This window comes from Haliotis rubra, unplaced genomic scaffold, assembly GCF_003918875.1.
Source record: "Haliotis rubra isolate DU_JTF1 unplaced genomic scaffold, ASM391887v1 Scf151, whole genome shotgun sequence".
Classification (NCBI taxonomy): Eukaryota; Metazoa; Mollusca; class Gastropoda; order Lepetellida; family Haliotidae; genus Haliotis; species Haliotis rubra.
In genome coordinates this window covers 1,441,419-1,462,482 of record NW_025765459.1, presented here as the reverse complement: position 1 = coordinate 1,462,482, position 21,064 = coordinate 1,441,419, and the positions used below count along the sequence as shown (strand labels likewise).

The 21,064-nt window shown below is 42.0% G+C and overlaps 1 protein-coding gene across 1 annotated transcript in view; it reads right to left on the bottom strand.

Moving 5' to 3' along the window:
- LOC124270376 overlaps positions 1-21,064 on the bottom strand; it is a 122,504-nt gene that overhangs the window by 68,739 nt on the left and 32,701 nt on the right. Inside the window, exon 2 of the mRNA XM_046705415.1 lies at positions 1,518-1,642. Within this exon, the coding sequence (XP_046561371.1) occupies positions 1,518-1,642 (125 nt within the window). The remainder of the gene's footprint in view (positions 1-1,517; positions 1,643-21,064) is intronic.

Sequence of the window (21,064 nt, the reverse complement as noted above, 5' to 3'; positions counted from 1 at the left end):
ATGGGCAACAGGGCAATAGTTAACAGTATGGGCAACACGGGCAATAGTTAACAGTATGGGCAACACGGGCAATAGTTAACAGTATGGGCAACACGGGCAATAGTTAACAGTATGGGCAACAGGGACAATAGTAAACAGTATGGGCAACACGGGCAATAGTTAACAGTATGGGCAACACGGGCAATAGTTAACAGTATGGACAACACGGGCAATAGTTAACAGTATGGGCAACATGGGCAATAGTTAACAGTATTGGCAACAGGGGCAATAGTTAACAGTATTGGCAGCATGGGCAATAGTTAACAGTATGGGCCAAATGGGCAATAGTTAACAGTATGGGCAACACGGACAATAGTTAACAGTATTGGCAACAAGGTGGCGTGCATGTGTCACCCCACATCGTGAACACACCAAATATTCTTCTTCATTCCGATATACATTTTACAGACATTTATCGTCAGGACACCCACCGTATAATTTCATATGTTCCTTTAGTTTTTACCATGAGTATCACTTCGCCGGTGAAAATATATGACGAATTTTGTTTCTGCAAACACTCACGCTATGTGCTATCTTAAGGATAAAACAAAATGAAGTCATGTTATTCATAGCCTTGTTTCTTTTCGTCCTTTATGCTAACTTCTTTGAGTGGCATTCAGTCGGTACAAAGCACATAGCCCTTTGGGTACCCTACTCGGTTATTACATTTTGACTGCGAATTGTAATCCGTAGCTGAAGCACCCTGATGGAATATTTAAATCACCATTTTGTGAAAACTCAACATCGAATTAGCCATGAACAACAAGAAAAAATATTTATGCAACTTTGTTTTTTATTCAGTTGAAAATTAACTTTTGGTAAAGTTTATCATATATATTTTACCATGACTTATTTCTGAAACAATGTGTAACAGGTTATCTCTGGCTTGGTAATTTTGTCCATACATCTATCTGTTTGTCTGTCTGTCTGTCTGTCTGTCTGTCTGTCTGTCTGTCCAGATAGATAGATAGATGGATAAAATTATTATAGATAGATAGATAGATAGATAGATAGATAGATAGATAGATACTCAGTAGATATATAGATAGATAGTTAGATCTCGGTTCAGTGAAGACTTGGGTAAGAGTACATTTGCAACCACATTGTCTCTGTATATATGTGTCGAAAAAGCAAAGTTATTGATTTTCACAAATAACATATCTAAGATATTCATCAGCAGTTTGTAGATATTTTTAAATTGTGGAAGTGCTGACTATGCGCTACAACAGATTATTTTGGGAATAAACTCTCGCCAACTTAAGACACCTTCAGTTGAAAATAAAACGTATGATACAATTTCCTGTGAGATTTTTTGGTTCGTGGATGAAGATGCAGAAAATCTCCGAGTATCTATAGCATCATCTTGTCACATCGCATTGTAATCAACAGAGGTGTCTACGACGAAACTATTAAAAGAAATTTGAAGCAAACGAATTTGGTAGGTTTTGCAAAAACAAATTTGTTTTAAGTGGTCTTACTTTTAACACTGTACAGATCTAGAATAAGCTCCCCGATGACGAGAGCGCAGTCGGTGATGGTCAGGATGATGACAAAGATGACGATGTATTTACTGTGCAGGATCTTCTCGCCCTTCTTACGAAATCTGGAAAAGACAGAACAAAATATAAGATGGGTGTGTTAAATTGATGGGGTTAAAATTATGTTCAAATTTAATTCACTTACACCGCCATTTGCGTGTGTATGTGTGTGGGTGCGCGTTTCTATTTGTGTATATGTGTGAGTGTGTGTGTTTGCTTGTATTAGACCGAACTAATGCCGCTTTTACAGTGACAGACATGGGTTCGTTCATTCAGAAAACAAAGAGTGAGTACATAGCAGTGGTTAACGTCACTGTAAGCTTTCCCAGACAAAACCCGTGAAGGTCCGGGTTAGAATGAACCTTCAGTAACCCATGCTTGTCGTAAGGGGCGACTAACGGGATCAGGTGGTCAGACTCGCTGGCTTGGTTAAGACATGTCATCGGTTCCCAATTGCGCAGGTCGATGCTCATGCTGTTGATCGCTGGATTGTCTGGTCCAGACTCGATTATTTACAGACCGCCGCCATATAGCTGGAATATTGCTGAGTGCGGCGTAAAACTAAACTCACTCACTCTATTTCTCAGACAACGGATCACATGAACTAAATATGGTAAAAATGTTTAATGCTGTAGAAGAAATTACCAGCCACAAAGCTACACTATTGCAAGCGTTTGGCTCATAGTTATATCTATTATATAGATAGGAGGAACTGGAGACATAACTGAAAACCTATCTTGTCTCAATAGCTATATGTTACATAGAAATAGTACAAGTATTATTTAAGTGTTATCCAAGCACTTCATCCACATAACCTCTGCCTGGTAAGAGTATACCATTAGATCCCAGTTCACTACTTTTCTTTGCATTAAGGGACCTTTAATGTTACAATACGTTTTGTAGCATTACATTCCGTTACAATACTTTACGTTACACAACACAAAAGTTATATTACATTACATTACATTACCATAATTTACGTTACATTAGATTACGTTACCTTTAATTACCCAACGTCACATAAAGTTACGTTACATTACATTACACTTCATTCCATTAAGATAACGTTACATTAACTTGCCTTCGATTACCTCATACCACATGACTTTATGTTACATTAACTAACCGTAAAATATTTCACATCACATAACGTTACGTTGCATTGCTTCAATTTACGATACAATTTACTTACGTTACCTTACCTTACCTCACATTACTTCAAATCACTAAACGTTACGTGACGTTCTCTTACGTCGCATTACAAATACTTGCATTATTGAGTTACAAAACAACAATAATCATTGGCTTTATTTACTAAATACTTATGTGGCCATTGCCGTAAATTAACCAGAAGCCAGACAAACATGGCACTCAATATCTTAAATAAGAGTCCTCGCTCCTGTAACAGATCTGCCTGCCAGGGCTACAACCGCTATTCATCAAACTCAGATCAATTACAGCTGACATGCAAATATTACCTCGAGGAGCCAACAGAAAGCCGGCGAACGAACACAAAATACGAGTGAAATCGAAGTCAGTGCATTTAGAAAGAAAATCACAACCCCTTTTTGTACTGACTTCTACGAACTGAGGCAATCCGGGAAAGTTTCAGAACATTTACAGCCTCTGAAGACATCGTAAATCGGGAGGTTGTAAAGAGTTAATTGAATAGCAATGTTTGACGCTGAGCTGTGTATTTCTCCCCCGATTTCCTCTCGCCAAAACAGGCGCTGAGTTGGTTGTAAAGTCTAAAGAATGTTAATGAAGAGGGACAATCTATCAGTATGCATGCCCGGTCGCACGGCTACCAATTTACGTAACAAGAAACCTTGGTTTTTTTCAGGTCAGGTAATTTCCGAAATTGTTCAATAAGCATGTGGCGTAATCAAATTTACCCAACAAGATTATGACGTCAAGAAATGGACGTTTCAAACACCGGAAGGAGTATGGTGTGTTAGAACGGATCTTCAAATATCATAATATTGGCGACAATGATATGTTATTTCACGAAAATAACAATTTCACAGAAATGTTTCCAATCTTGTGTCAGTATAATGGAATCTCACTAGGAATGTTGACATTCTTATTAAATGGATTGGAGATGACCGCTAGGAACAGATTGGAAGACGGAGCAAATCAAGGAATCGAACTGTGTTTCCTAGCACTGTCAAAAGCGTGTGTGTGAGTGAGTTTAGTTTTATGCCGCACTCTTCAACATTCCAGCTATATGGATGCGTCTGTAAATAATCGATTCTGGACCAGACAATCCAATGGTCAACAACATGCGCATCGATTTACGCAGTTTGGATACGATGACATGTGTCAACCAAGTCAGCGAGCCTGACCACTCGATCCCGCTAGTGGCCTCGTATGACAAGCATGGGTTACTGAAGATCAATTCTAACCCGGATCTTCACAGATATCACTGTCAAGAAGACCAGGTGTGCACATCATGATCTAGGTTGGTGTCCAGGTTGGTGTTTTGTTTGTTTGTTGTTTATCGTCGCACTCAGCAATATTCCAGCTATATGGCGGCAGTCTGTAAATAATCGAGTTTTGACCAGACACCAGTGATCTCATCATGATGATCGATCTACGCAATTGGGATACGATGACGTGTCAACCAAGTCAGCGAGCCTGGACACCCGATCCCGTTATTCGCCTCTTAAGACAACCATGGGTTGGTGATTGGTCGAGTTTGGTTTTACGCCGCTTTGAACATTATTCAAAATTATATCACAGCTTGTCAGTTTGATTTTGGATACCGTCAGAAATCAGGCAGGTCTTCGACGTTACCCCTTTGGTAAAACCCACGAGAAAGGCATGGTGCCGACAAACCTAGAAACATTATGGGTTTCTGTTATACCAAATATACATAACTCGAAATGCGGCGCCGTAGACGACAGGAGCCAGCCCTAACGTCATCTTCTTCTATATATATTTATATAGCGCCAATAGGCAAAGGCACTTTGTTTTTCTCGGTCATTGGATGTGAGTCTCAAACGGCACAATGTATTTTCAATCTCAACTCCCTGGGGATCATACAACTCTTGCAGCCACTAGGCGCACCGAGTTAATGTGGCTTTCCCATCCTTACGAGGTACCCATCACAGCTGGGTGGACTGGGACACGTAGTCACAGTATTTTGTCCAAGTTTACTGCATGTTGCTGTACCCGCAACTAGGTGTTTGCACGTATTCATGTTGCCACTATCTTGTCATATACCAACGGATTCGTGGGTCCTTTTAAGTGCACAGGGTTGTGTACTGTACACTAGGGTTTGTGACAACACTTAGAGTGTCTGCACGCAAAGTTGACTCCAAGGTTTTTACTCCCGGTCACAGGTGGGCCCGACCCCGTCACCTCAACCTCGCTGGATCACTAGCCCGGCGCCTTAGACAGCTCGCCCCTAACGTCATCATCAGGTTCAGACAACAAATGGTCGCTTGCCCACAGATTGTTTAAAATGAACAACACAAACGAAAGATGAACAGTGGTTGCGAATCTATATCCGTGTACACAAGCTACATCACAGTATATCGTCATATAGACACAACAAAATATAAATATAAATATTGATAAACTGTCATTAATATAAGATAGTAGCCGTTCGTAAAAATACATTTGTGAGATAGCCACGAATGATTTTCTTTAAATACACCAATATCGATAATGGCACAGCCAATTTTATTGGCAATTAGTTAACCTCAATATCTCTGTTACAGACATTAATTTGTCAATAATAATTACATAAGCGGTACTTGTTCAAGCAGGAGACAGCATAATGCCGATTCAGATCGCTGTTGAGTGGTGTTGGTGAGGGGTTGTCTAGGCTGACGTCATTACGTATCGATATTTCCTAATCCAGGGACCGCCGGAGCTATTATACAGTCTTACGTAGAACCGAAGCAATCCCATCGATTGCAGCCCCATCATGCAAAGTTATTGCGTATATGGGCTGCCATCTCGTGCCAAGGGAGATAATCCCTGATCACAAAGTGCCATGACACGTCAATCATCGCTAGTGTTCATAGCCAGAAAATGAACCAATTAATCGCTCCCCACAGAAGCACGAAAGTGCTGGTTCCGAGATGCCGGATATCTAACAATACAGACAAACTGAAATAAAAGAATTACATCCGGTACCAGCAGTGAAATGCAATCGCCATTACAGATCGTCAAGGCACCACGTCATGACGTAATAAAGATGGAAACAAATCACGGCTGGATTCTTGGAATAAATTATATGTTATTTAACTGACATTGGTCAAGAAAGATTTGTGTCGGCAACAAAGGATGAGCCGGATCTCGACAAGGATTTTTTTTCGGCCACACGTATTTACGACAACTCTCCGTCGCTCGTACCTACGTTAACTCTCCCTCACAGGTACCTACGACTACAATCCGTTAAAGGTACCTAAGGCATCTTACAGGCAACTGTAAGAATGAAGATCCGGGTTAGAACTCACTTAGGTACTCACTGTTTGGTGAACGCTCTTACAAAAGAAGTTTAAATGTACTTTCAGAGGCTATTCCCACTTATGAATCTGTCACGTGAAAACACATCCGTGACGATTTGGGTCAGAATTATTCTTCAGTAACCCATGCTTGTTGTCAGAGGCGACTAACGGTATCGGATGGTCAGGCTCGCTGACTTGGATGGCACATGTCATCGTATTCCAATTGCGTAGATCGATGCTCATGCATGGATCATCAGATCCCGTTAGTCGCCTCTTACGACAAGTATGGGTTGCTGAAGACCGGTTCTAACGGGCCGGATCTTCACGGGTATCCCCCACTTTAACATGACACGCCGTGAAATAACAGGAATGCTGTTAAAAGCGGCATTAAACAGCGTTTAAAATTCCCGCCTTCCCGACCGTCCGTAACGGTCTATTTTCATCTCGGACGGTCAAATTTCAAACGTAGCCTGTCCGGTGGTCTGGTAGATGTTTTTACCACTAACAGTAAATATTTCATAATATCAGACAGGTTCTCGTGTCGTCAGTTTGAGGTGTTTAAGGTATTATGATAATTATGTTAAACTATTAATGATTGGACAGTTCATTTTACAGTAACCAATCACAACACATGTACTTTCAGTTTACCTAAACTCGGTGCAATGCCTGTTAGTGCTATGTCGTTCATTGCGATGCCAACAAACAGTAAAGTATTCAGAAACCTGATTTTGTTTTTTTTATTTTTTTTTCATTGTTGAAAACCGGACAGGCAAGTTTGTATCTGGACTGGTAATTTTTTAAAGTTACCAGTCTGTCTGTCTGGCTTGGAAATTTGAGAGTTTTAAACACTGCATAAAACCTAATTCACTCACTCACTCAAGATATATTCATTTACGTGCATTAACATCCACATCAGATCAGATCTCATATCCAAAGTTCAATACTCTGGCCCACATAGTTACTGATGCCTTTACATTGTGTAACAGACCAATATAATCGCATTATCTTTTCGCCACTGAAAACTATTCAATAAGTTTGAAAATACATAATTTCATTGTCCGGATCAATATCTCACAAGACATATTTCTCAAGAACATTTCCTGAAAATCAAATCCAAGTTGATAGGAAACGATCTTACAAAGATCAACTGATAAAATCTCCCCAGGAGAGCTATTATTGCGTATATCGAGCGGGTATCATATTAGAAGAGCATTAATCATTCATGTCCGTTTACTTTTCTTCTGTGTTACACTGATGGATGGCAATAGCTTAATATTTTGAAAGTCGAGCAAACCATCTTACGTAGGATTGCTACATAGAGTGCGTCTATTGTATTGATATACGTTTATCTGTACTGGTTGGAATGTTAATATAGTTTCTGCAAATAGAGTCAATAACAAGCCAATAGTTCCTGCAAATAGAGTGAATAACAAACTTGTGATGACTGCACGAGGTATATATTGAACAGACGCACACAAACATATATAATGTATTTATCAGAATTGTTAGGTAAAAAGAGATTGTCTTGTAATATTATCGTCTATATTTGTATATACGTAACATTGGTAGAAGACACTGGTAACATCCCATTGTCTTTTGACTGGGTCATGAAGACTGTCTGGACAAGACACAAAACTGTGAGGGAAGCGTGATTAAGGAAGTGATCGAAATGTTTCGTCACCCAGGATTCGATTACAACACGGGTATCCCTTGTCCTTTTGTGACAGGGTAGTGAGTAGTCCATTTATATTGCGCTAAATCCACACCGACAGCATGTTCATTATTACGACTTTGCATATCGCATTGCCCCGCCTCTGTAGATTGATGTAGTGAGGGGCAGATGCCTTAGGTACCTTTAACGGATTGTAGTCGTAGGTACCTGTGAGGGAGAGTTAACGTAGGTACGAGCGATGGAGAGTTGTCGTAGATAAGTGTGGGTGAGAGTTAATGCACGTACCAGTGACGGATAGTTGTCGTAGTTATGTGTGACGGATAGTTGTCGTAGGTACGTCTGACGGATAGTTGTCGCAGGTGCGTGTGAGGGAGAGTTAATGCACGTACCAGTGACGGATAGTTGTTGTAGTTATGTGTGACGGATAGTTTTCGTAGGTACGTCTGACGGATAGTTGTCGTAGGTGCGTGTGGGTGAGAGTTAATGTAGGTACCAGTGCCGGATAGTTGTCGTAGTTATGTGTGACGGATAGTTGTCGTAGGTACGTCTGACGGATAGTTGTCGTAGGTACGTGTGAGGGAGAGTTAATGTAGGTACCAGAGAAGGACAGTTGTCGTAGTTATGTGTGACGGATAGTTGTCGTAGGTACGGGTACGTCTGATGGACAGTTGTCGTAGGTGCGTGTGAGGGAGAGTCAATGTAGGTACCAGTGCCGGATAGTTGTCGTAGTTATGTGTGACGGATAGTTGTCGTAGGTACGTCTGGCGGATAGTTGTCGCAGGTGCGTGTGAGGGAGAGTTAATGCACGTACCAGTGACGGATAAATGTTGGAGTTATGTGTGACGGATAGTTTTCGTAGGTACGCCTGACGGATAGTTGTCGTAGGTGCGTGTGGGTGAGAGTTAATGCACGTACCAGTGACGAATAGTTGTCGTAGTTATGTGTGACGGATAGTTGTCGTAGGTACGTCTGACGGATAGTTGTCGTAGGTACGTGTGAGGGAGAGTTAATGTAGGTACCAGTGACGGACAGTTGTCGTAGTTATGTGTGACGGATAGTTGTCGTAGGTACGGGTACGTCTGATGGACAGTTGTCGTAGGTGCGTGTGAGGGAGAGTCAATGTAGGTACCAGTGACGGATAGCTGTCGTAGTTATGTGTGACGGATAGTTGTCGTAGGCACGTCTGGCGGACAGTTGTCGTAGGTGCATGTGAGGGAGAATTAATGTAGGTACCAGTGACAGATTGTTGTCGTAGTTATGTGTGACGGATATTTGTCGTAAGTACGTCTGACGGATAGTTGTCGTAGGTACGTGTGACGGATAGTTGTCGTAGGTACGGGTACGTCTGATGGACAGTTGTCGTAGGTACGTGTGAGGGAGAGTTAATGTACGAACCAGTGACGGACAGTGGTCGTAGTTATGTGTGACGGATAGTTGTCGTAGGTACGGGTACGTCTGATGGACAGTTGTCGTAGGTACGTGTGAGGGAGAGTTAATGTACGAACCAGTGACGGACAGTGGTCGTAGTTATGTGTGACGGATAGTTGTCGTAGGTACGGGTACGTCTGATGGACAGTTGTCGTAGGTGCATGTGAGGGAGAATTAATGTAGGTGCCAGTGACAGATTGTTGTCGTAGTTATGTGTGACGGATAGTTGTCGTAGGTACGTCTGACGGATAGTTGTCGTAGGTGCGTGTGGGTGAGAGTTAATGGTGACAGATAGTTGCTCTAATTAACGGTAACTGATAGTTGCGCTATGTTAGTGCGACACTTTTGTACTGTAGATAATTTTGACGGCTAGTTGCCGTAGGCAATGATGACGCATATTGCCACAGTTAAAGGTGACGGATGGTTCACTTACGTCAGGGTGAAGGGCAGTTCCGGTATATAAGGGTCCCGGGTTGTTGTCGTATATACGGAAACAAGTTAAATTTGAGTGAGTGAGTAAGTGAGTGAGTAAGTTGGATTTTACGCCGCTTTTTAGCAATATTCCAGCAATAACACGGCGGGGGACACCAGAAATGGGCTTCACACATTTTACCCATGTGACGAGCGAACGCTTTACCCACTAGGCCACCTCACCGCCCAGTAAGGTGTTTGAAATATCCAGTGCATAAAATTGTCCACACGCTTCTCGCTCCAATGATTAACATCATGAGCACCGATCGCAATCGTATGCCCGTGATGTCACAGGACTTAAGGGATGTGGAGTAGCCTAGTGGCTAAAGCGTTGGCTCGTCGTGCCTAAGACCCGGGTTCGATTCCCCACATGAGTACAACGTGTGGAGCCCATTTCTGGTGTCCCCCGCCGTGATATTGCTGAAATATTGCTGAAATCGGCGTTAAACCACTCATTAACAGGATTAAATGGTCCAGATTCGATGATTTCTGGCCATGACAAGAATATATATCAACGTTGAGTTTGTTGAAACCTTCTATTCCCGACATACTGTTTCCTATTTGGGACAAGATTCTACATGTTCAGGACTTCCGCGTATGTCGGTCCACAACACATCAACTAATTATGCTGATATCCGAAAAAAAGAAAAGCAATTTCCACTTTTATCTACAATCTTTCCCTACATCATTCCATCATAATGAATAAAATTATGAACAGCAGGTGATCTCAGCATAAAATCGATACTGTGACCACCACCTCTGAGTCACGTCCTCGTCGTGTGTAACATGAAAAGACACAACCCGCTCCAATGGCTTTCTATGCCGTGCTATTACTGCATTTCTTGCTTTCGTTTTGGACAGTAAGCCTGACGATTCCTGAACGTTGTGAGCGTCACGCACCCTATTAGCGCCTTCAAAGGTGACATTTACCTGCAGACGGAAGACCGTACCCAGTCACTTCCTGTCTCACCCCAGCTACTAATCAAATGCAATTCTCATCAGTTGTGTACAGAATTTGGTCCACTCCTGTGTGCGGCTTAGCATTAACCTATTTTTTTCACAGTCAAGAGAAATATTGGTTGACCTACAAAACTGTTAAACACACGATTGCTATAATATAAAAGAAAATATTTTCTTAATAATCCGATTCCATAACGGATTCAGAATGACGTAGGTTGTTGGTCGTATATAAACTGAGGTACAAAAGAAAGTACACACCAGCGACGTAAAAGCGACGTAAGTGTTTTGAAAAGAGTTTTTACAGTGATATATGAGTCACAGATTTTCCTAATATGTTGCCAAAACACCACATATATCGTGCCCAATTGCGAAGTTGCCAGTCAAAATCACAACATTTTTCAAATAATCCCAAAACACCAGGTGTGTAATTTCTTTTGCACATCAGTCTATATGTACCTCCTTTGTTTGAGTAATATTTCCAGTAATACATCTGTCATACCTCGAATGAGCTATCATATAAATTGTTATTCATAGAATGAATACGCATACGGTTCTCTCTCTCTCTCTCTCTCTCTCTCTCTCTCTCTCTCTCTCTCTCTCTCTCTCTCATCCTCACGGGTACCCATTCTACAGCTGAGAACTGAGACAATGTGGATCTTAGTATCTTGTCCAAGGATACTACGCACCTCGGGACCGAACCTTGGTGCCTCCACAGGGGATCGAACCCGGGCCTTCAGAGTGATAGGCAGACGCCTTACAGCTGCACTATTGTGATCCACTATACCTAATTATTCAGTTGGACCTACATATTTCGTCCTGGGTATGTGTCCTTTAAAGATAGCAGAGTCATTGGTGGACAGGCGTATGGATTTGTCTGACGCCGGGTGGTTCGTTTCCCTCATGGTAACATCAGTCAAGTGAGGGTCCATCTCTCTGACTGTCCACTGGTCTATATCAAACCATTGGTTCTTCTGGAGCTTCCACATTGGCCAGTCACGCTAGCCATGTTAGATAGACGGGATAGGCGCCATAGCACTATAGAGGAACACCGTTAAATCGTACATTTACCTTTTAATTATTTCGTATTCGCGAATTCTAGGCTTAGCGAACTATTGGTAAGTATAAAGTTGAAATCTTTGTACTAATTGCTGTTGGGTCCGTATTTCTTCGCTATAGCTGTAGAGTCCGTCTTTTCGCTTGATGTATGTCTTATCAAAGAAACTATTCGCCACTACAGGCAGAGTGGGCTGCGATTGGGCATAACGAGATTCTGAGACTTATTTGTTCGATGCCGAGGCGATGCCGTGCAGTTCTGGATGCCCACGGTGGTCACACGAGATATTGACTTCAGCGCCTCCACACGTCTCCATGTGACACTCAAACTGACTTTCCTCGAGTTGGTGCCAAAGACAGAGAAGTCTGCATCCCCAGTGTGCAATTTCGCTATATTTCATTGACTCATAAAGCCTACAAGATGTTTCAAAATATACATAAAAATACAGTTGAAATTCCTATATGCGTTTCTTTTTTGGGAGAGTATATATAATATAATATAGTGTTTGTTCCTCTCATCTATATCCTCTCGGTATTTCCAGAAATACCTTCCACAAAAGAAGCTAAATGATTCGGACAATTTCTTGATCACAACATCCGTTGAACGATTGATATCCTGTGTATTCAATTAAAGCGATGAAAGGTAGTGTTTAGGAAAAGATTACAAAATATGCTTCCTTTCAGTGATTTCAATCAGCGAAGCAAGAAACATGTTTATTTCACTTTGACTGGCAGGGCGAACACCTGTGACAGTGGGCCGAGACGAGGGGTGTTTTCATTACCGTGTAATACACACGCACAATCGGATTTAAACACAGGAATCGACTTACAAAGATAACGCATGGTGCGGTCCCAGTGGCGACCTCGGGAGCTCGACCGACTCGACCTCGCAAACTACTCGACCGGTCTCGACCTGGGGGGTATCTCGACCTCAAAACGACCTCAAAACGACCTCATAACGACCTCGTAAGGACCTTTACGACCTTAGTTCGATTTTAGTTCGACTTCAGTCGACCTATCTCGACTTAGGTCGGCTAAGTTGAGAAGACCTATACTCGACCAGCTAGACCTGTATATCGACCTAATTTCGAATTAATTTCGTCCTAAGTCGACCGGCCCGACTTCACCGCGACCTGTGTTCAACCGGAGCGACTGGTTCTCGACGGAAATTCCATTTTTCTGCCGAGTAGACCCTTGGTTTCCAAATTGTATAAATTACAGGGTGCATTTTCACCAGGTACCCATTCAATTAGAGGACTGCAAAGTAGTAACATCACCATCAGGAACCTTGACGTAAACCTGGTGAGCCCCGAGAAGCGAAGACTGCTTACCATTTGGGTGCAGATAGCCTGGCACCTGCTTGAACTGGTGGATGACCTGGAGAATGCCAACCCTCCTCCAAAGCCAAAGCCTCAGCCGTAAGCACATCAATCCTATCCTTGAAGCCTTCAAAGCTGAGTATTGGTCAGATGAGTGGGATCAGAGTAGATGGAATACTGTAGCCCGTGCTTTCAAGGAAAGGTGGCAATTTCCATATTGCACCGGTGCGTTTGATGGCAAGCACATACGCATCAAGAAGCCCCCCAAAAGCGGGTCCCTCTTCTACCACTACAAGAACTTCTTCTCTATTGTCTTGCTGGCACTCGCGGATGCCGACTACAAGTTCCCGTGGGTCAACGTCGGGGCCAAGGGATCAGCATCAGACGCTGATGGTCTTCAACCATTCACGAGATCGGATGGAGGGCGATGACCTTGTATTCCCCGTATGGTGTGCCATACTTCATCATCGGAGACGATGCCTTTCCACTCCGCCCCTGGATGATGAAGTCCTTTTCCATGCGTCAGATGGACCCCGATCAGCAGATCTTCAACTGCAGGTAATTATTCTTTTCCATAAATACCTAAATCAAATTATAACTTAGTATCTTTGGGTGTCTGCAATATTATATCAAAGGTTTTGAATTTTGAATGCATTTGACTTAAAAATGTTTAATTTGTGACTTTTGCAGACTGTCTCGGGCCAGACGAGTGGTGGAGAATACCTTCGGGATTCTGGCTATGAGGTTCCAGATCTTCCTCGGCTCCCTAAACAGATATCCCAGGCCTGCGTCACTTTACACAACATGCTGAGAACGAGGAACCGGAACAGTCAGATGAACCTCATAGACCGGGGAATGGGGACTGTTCACTCACCCCAGGCAAGTGGCGCTCCTACACACAGCTGCTTGATGGGGATAACCGGGGTACGAGGAACGTTACCCCACTAGATGGCGCCAACCAAAGAAACTATTTGAAGGACTATTTCATGGGCCCAGGAGCTGTTCATTGGCAAGAGAAGATGATATCCAAATGACTTTAAAGTGTACTCTATTATTTAGGACTACTTCATTTACAAAGGAACTCTTGTTTGTTTTTATTTACACTATTTACAATTGGTAAATGCGAAAAAACACACAATGAAAACTAACTATATACATGATGAACAAAACAAACTTTATTACAATCGTACAAGATGTATTTACATTTACACTTAGCAATGGATGGAAAATACAAAAAAAATATCAGATAAAAAAGCTTTTAAATCTTGTATTGGAAACTCATTTAAATAATCTGAAGGTAACATTTCACATCAGTATAAAGTGCTCATGACAATATATGAGTACCAAGTTCTACTTCTCAGTTTCACTGTCCTTGCTGAGAGTCCTGAACATGTGACTGATCCTCTGAGGTGTGTGTAGGGTCCAAGAGACCGCTTGGCAGGTACAGAGATATACCTGCTGCAGCACTGGAGTCAAAGCTGGGGAAGATACCAGCCTGTTCCGCTGCTTTGCGGCGTGTTGGAGAGGGTGGTGTGCTCAGGGTGGACCTCTGGGTGGCAGCAGGTTGGTGTGGAGATGATGTGCTACCACTGGCTGCCGTTTGGCTTTTATGAAGCATCTGGGAAGATGGCGACCATTTATGCGGTCGGCGCGGACTCGATTAGGTCGTGTTGAGGTCGAGATAGGTTGACTTCAGGTCGACTCGGTCGACTCCAGGTTGAGTCCAAGTCGAGTCCAGTTCGAGTTGGTCGACTCAAGGTCGAGTCGAGGTCGAGTCGAGGCCGAGTACAGATCGACTCTAAGACGAACACAGATCGGCATGTCAGGCCAGCTCGACCTTCAACTCGACCAACTCGACCTAATGTCGACCTAAACTCGACCTTTTTTCGACCTACCTCGACCTATTCTCGACCTGGTCTCGACCCCATCTCGGACCGAAGGTCGAGGAGGAAGTCGGGGAAAATCTTTGACATGTCAAAACATTTTCAAAAACTTGGTAGACCTGATTCGATCTGACTCGACCTGACTCGACCTAACTCGTTCTGAAACTCGACCAACTCGACCCCCAATTCGACCTTCAGGTCGAGAAGGTCGAGTAGCGTGAGGTCGGCACTGGGACCGCACCATGGCCTTATACAGGCTTCAGGCTATCAGATAATCACTCAAGTTATCCGTAGTTCGAGATAACCATAACATTTGTACAGTTTTTTAACTGCTTTTTATGATTGCATTTTATATAATCTCTGTTATGAAATTTGATTTTAAAACATATTAAGTACACCCAACTTCTGTCGAGGTCATATGTGCAGGTAACAATGATACTTACCGAAAAGATTCTGTCAGAACAATACGTTTACATCTTCTTAAGCGTTATATCGAGGTAACGGACTTGACGATGAGTCACAGGGCTGTGATAGGCAGTAATACTGAATACAGCTGCCAACGTGAAGTTCTCTCACACAAACCTGGTAAGGGTGATTTTCAGAGCAACAACTTTCGAAATCCACTTACTTAAGTCGAAACTTACTTAAGTCAACTCTTCTAAAATATATTTTGCAAAATGTTCCATACTGTTTAAAGAAACTGTTTACACATGAACTGATGTATTGTAAAACAAATTCGTAACGTTGAAAAGATTATTGTCATGATGAAACTGAGTGAAAATTGGCGAACATTTTACACCAGAACACAGCTGTTCACATGCACGATATTTGCACATGCAATTCATCTGCATAAAGTTTGCAGTTGGTGCCCCAAAGTTAGTGGAGAAATTCATCTTCGATGTAACCACACATATATGCATGACATATAGTGAGTGCTTTAAGTGAGTCTTAACTTTTGATGAGTAGAATACTTGCACCATCCAGCTGTTTCACAGCTGATTTAATAAAAAATACCTGTATCTTTAGAGAAAAACACCAATCTTCTTAGATGGTCGCTTGTCTCTGACTAACAGACAAGTAGTCATATCCATCCTTGTGTAAGGCTGCAACAAGGACGGTTAACAGGCCACAATTCATGAGTAACCTTCAAGAGTGAGTGAGTGTATCAAGGTTATGCCCGCTCAGTATAGTCTTTCAGAGTTGTCAGTTTGACGATGGAATGCAACCCAGTACGACCATTAAACTGACTTGAGAGGGACAAGCTGTCGTGAAAATACAACGGGACTTGTAATCAGATACAGTCGACTAATGGAAATATTGACAACGCCTGGAGCATTCATCTTTTAATTAACTAATGTTGACGCATCTGACATAGCAACTATCACAATGCAGCATCCCTCCCAAGAGTACGCTTTGTGAATCTGGCAGATGTCTCATTGGCTCCTACATAAATCAGACAATATTTACCAACACAACGAAAACAATTGCCTAAAGGGCAAACGGTCTCAGATTACATCGATCGTTTCAAAATCAATTAAATAAATGCTTAGTATCAAACCTGACGTATTTGGCTGACATTAAGAATCTCGTTAGATTGAGAAATCTTGCTTCGTGTTGCACAGATATACAAATAAAAGTACGTGGGCTGCTGCTTCTAATCGGCAAGGAGGATATACAAGGCCTTGCTGGAAGTGTGACGTGGGTTAGTACAATAACTATGACGTAGAACTCCCATTCAAATTCCTCCACGACTGTCAGTGAAGGTGGGAGTGAGGTCGGTATTGACGTCATGTGCAGATCAAAAAGTAGGTAAATTGAAAATAATAACTGCTATGAAAAGTTCATATTTTGTCAAGATTTACTCCTTGATGTACTAGTTGAACAAAGAAGGGTTATTGTAAGTAAAGGATTCCCGTTAATCTGGAACTCGACATCTAGGAGAGATGACAGGCATACTGGTAACCGTGATGCTGTCATATGAATCAGGATTTCTTTCTAAATGGATTCTGTTTTGGAATATAATCGAGACTGATTATTCTCGCGTTGATGTTTGGAATTATTATGATGAAGCATTCTGCATCCTAATTGCATGTTCATCCAAATATCTGGATGCTTTTTACTTGGGCAGAACCGTCCAGATTAACAGGGTTTGATTGTATACGGAAGACATACATTCTAAAACTTATATGAATTTGTGTGTGAGTCTGTTTGGTGCAGGGCGGTGGTTAAAGCGTTAAGTCGTTACGCCGAAGACCGGGGTTCGATTCCTCACACACAATGTGTGAGCCCATTTTTGGTGTCCCTACCGTGCTTTTGCTGGAATATTGCTAAAAGCGGCGTAAATCTAAAACTCACTCGCTTACTGTTTGGTGAACGCTCTTAAAAAGAAGTTTAAATGTACTTTCAGAGGCTATTCCCACTTATGAATCTGTCACGTGAAAACACATCCGGGAAGATTCGGGTCAGAATTATTCTTCAGTAACCCATGCTTGTTGTAAGAGGCGACTAACGAGATCAGGCGGTCAGGCTCGCTGACATGCCAGACACATGGTATCATTTGCCAATTGCGTAGATAGATGCTCATGCTGTCGATCATTGGATTGTCTGGTCCAGACTCAATATGACCGCCCGTGGAATATTTGCGGCGTTAACCAACAAACAAACCAACCAAAAACTAAACAAATTGAAAGTCCTGCCCTTCTGTAAATATCAGACCGGAAGATGTCAATGGCACTTTCTATCTTCAGTCTCCCCGCGAAAAAATATCGCAAGTTAATTAAATTGTTTTCCTACATGTGATTCAAGAATGAGCTTCTGTCAGAAGAAAACTTGTTGCGTTCCTAAGCTTATTTGACAGGTGTACGCTCAGGTTGTGGAAGCAAATGCGCATGTAAACATACTGTATATATTTATCCACTACAACCTAAAAAGTCGGTATCTTTTCTGAGTGAGAAAACAAGACTGTTTACAAGCACTATTTAACTTTCAGCTCGTATCGTACCTCTGTGTTTCTCGCTGTAAAGGTTGATTTGGACTTGTTGCTTACACAGAGCTTGTGTCTGTTCAATAGTTTTCCGACTATATCACTAATTCAAATTTGCTTCTCACTTTTAGCCAAATTCATGCGTCGTGATTTAACGGCAAATGTGGGGATTCGCTTCCCAAGACACTTGTCTTCAAATACGAGAACTTATATTTCAGACCGTGTGTTTACTTATTGGGATGGAAATCGAGTCGGTAAAGATTTCCATCCGCCATTACGCTCAGCGTAAATAGAAAGTTGCATGATCGAAAATATAAGTACATATATTTGACGGGGCATGTTTGAGGAGGCGAATCATGTTACAGTTTATGTGGAACTACGAATCGTGTAGATTATGACAGGGTTGCCAGTGACTTTGTTCCGAATCGGGAATCTATTAGGAAAACACTATGGATCAGCCTCAACCTCAATTGGGCCACAAGTTAGTATGAAAATCGTTTATAGGACCAGCACTGAGATATGGTTACGCGTTTATTTGACACAACGCGTACATGAAGGTGTCTGTGTCTTCGATCTTAATGAGACACATATGTCGAATAATCCGTAGTTCGAGACACGCGTAGTTCGAGTGGAGAAAGGGATAATAACATATATTTCTCATATGATTTGCTGTGCATTGTGTTGTTTCATTTCATAAGAATGGTTAACCCTCTAGGACCCAACGTAGCATATATGCTACATAGTTATTGCTCGTGCATTATATTTCCATAAGTATAAGAACTTCGTCACTTCCGGTTTCCTTACAGTTCAAGCTGACACACTAATACATTAGTGAAATACCATTCAAAGCGTCGTTAACCCATGGGTTCAAAGTGTGAAGCCCATTTCTGGTGTCTCCCACTACGATATCGATGGAATATTGCTAAAAGCGGCGTGAAACCATACTCACTCACTCACGTTAAAGCAAACTCACAAGTTCACCAAAAATATACACGCTACTGCATCACGAATCAAGAAGCGCACTGTACATTTTCACTCCATGAGTGCCATCAAGTTCATTGAAATACCAAGTATAGCTAACCCTTGCAACTATAGCAACTCTTGCTCAGCCCTGGAACAACCTCAAGCTGGATTGTAATACACCAGCCGAGGCAGATACTATAATCTGTGGAACCGTGGCATATAAACACCCCTCTTCAGACAGTCTCCCTGTAATGGAGCGTTGTAACATTTACAATTGTCTGGATTGTGTGACACTTCGCCGAGATAGCCAATTACAAATTCAACACATGGAAATCTGGCATTAACCTGGCCATCTGGACATTCTTCGCTGGACTTGAACCTGAAGGGTCAACTGATATCAGGGCCATTTATCTCTGGACATTAATAAGCGAATTAACATTGTGTTATTGGATTGTCAAATTTTCTCGATGGGTTCCGTCAATGGCATTCTTTGTTTGGTATCGTGAAAAAGGCTTGCTCAGCAAATTACATACCTCTGAGAGTGATGAGAAGTGAATGAGTGAGTTATGGTTTTACGCCGCTTTTAGAAATATTCCAGCAACATCACGACGGGGAACACCAGAAATGGGCTCCACGCATTGAACCCATGTGGGAAATCGAACCCGGGTCTTCGGCGTGACGATCGGATGTTTTTACTCATTAGTCTACCCCTCCGCCGCTATTGACGAGGATGAACTGTACAGGAAATATATATATATATTAAAGTATATATCTTAAGTGATATTTTAGGATATATATACTTCCTTGCCATATCTCATGTTTTCATTTTTATGTTAGTTTAGTTTCCAAAATTATCGTAACGAATTTTGACATCAGGGATTTATCTACAAATAAAATACGTAAAGGGGCAAAACATTGACATCGTTTGAGCGTACAGTGACGTCATTGCTTCTTTAGAGTGTCGCTATCGGATACCACCGTTAGGCGGATACTGGGCATACTTCCAGTGATATCCAGGCTATCTTGCTGTAAGTATCCAATATAAATAAGAAAAGGTTATGCTGATAACGCTGCACACACAGGCACGGGTTTATACACATGGACAATAGTAGGGACTGATAACGTTATATTTCAGCAGTAGAGTAGTCTAGAGGTTAAAGCTTTCGCTCGCCGCGACAAAGATCCGGGTTCGATCCCGTACATGGGTACAAAGAGTGAAGCACCTCAATCACTCAAAAAAGTTCATCAGAAAATGACACTACGTAAAATTCCTATCCTGCTTTTTTTCAATTTGATGAAGCCCGTATTGAAATACAGATACTAGCATCGCTTTTGCTGAAGTCATAAGCTTTGGTGATACCACGGTAATAATTATTTGTCCCCGCTTCCAATTATTCCCCCGCCTCTTAGCATCATAAGACCAGTTCCTTACGGTCATCTATTTTAACACACAATGTACTTATGGCAATACATGTATATGTCATCAAACATTGGTGGTATTTTAGATTCGATATTTACCGTAATGTGGTTTGTAATTGTTTGTTTGTTTATTTGTTTGCTAAACGTAGCATTCACCAATATTCCATCTACAAATGACGGCGGTTAGTACATAATCGCGTCTGGGTCAGACAGTCTGGTGATCAACATCATGAGCATCGATCCATCGATTATATACATCATCAAATCAACGCATGTAACCACCCGATCCCGTTAGTTTTTTTCCTATGAGGAGCATGGGTTTCTGAAGACCAGCTCTAACCCAGATCCTCACGGGTTCCAGATGAATCAGGGGTTGAATCTGATGCGTTGTGCGTATATGCTTTACGAATAGGTTGCTTTACGACTAGTCTACTGGTTAAAGCGTTCGCTTGTCACGCCGGAGACCCGGGTTCGATTCCCCACATGGGTACAATGGGTATAGCCCATTTCGGGTGTCCCCCACCGTGATATTGCTGGCATATTGCTAAAAGCGGCGTAAAACTTAACTCACTCACACACTTTAGGATGCGATCACGATGGAATTAACGCGTGTTAAGCTACATGTCACTATGAACAAATGTAGGCATGTATACGCGTTGATGTCTCCTGATTTTCATGAGAGCGAAAGCTAGCACAGTGTCCCTGCCAGGAGTTACGTATTATTCTTCAGGTATTTTTTAGGGAACCTTGAGTTATATCTGGTCGTTTGCAAAAACCTGTTACTACTGAAACTGAAATATTACGGAAATCACTTTAAAACTTGCACGTACGCACATCATCACTACTTGAGCTGAAGCTAAAGATTTATCGATTTCA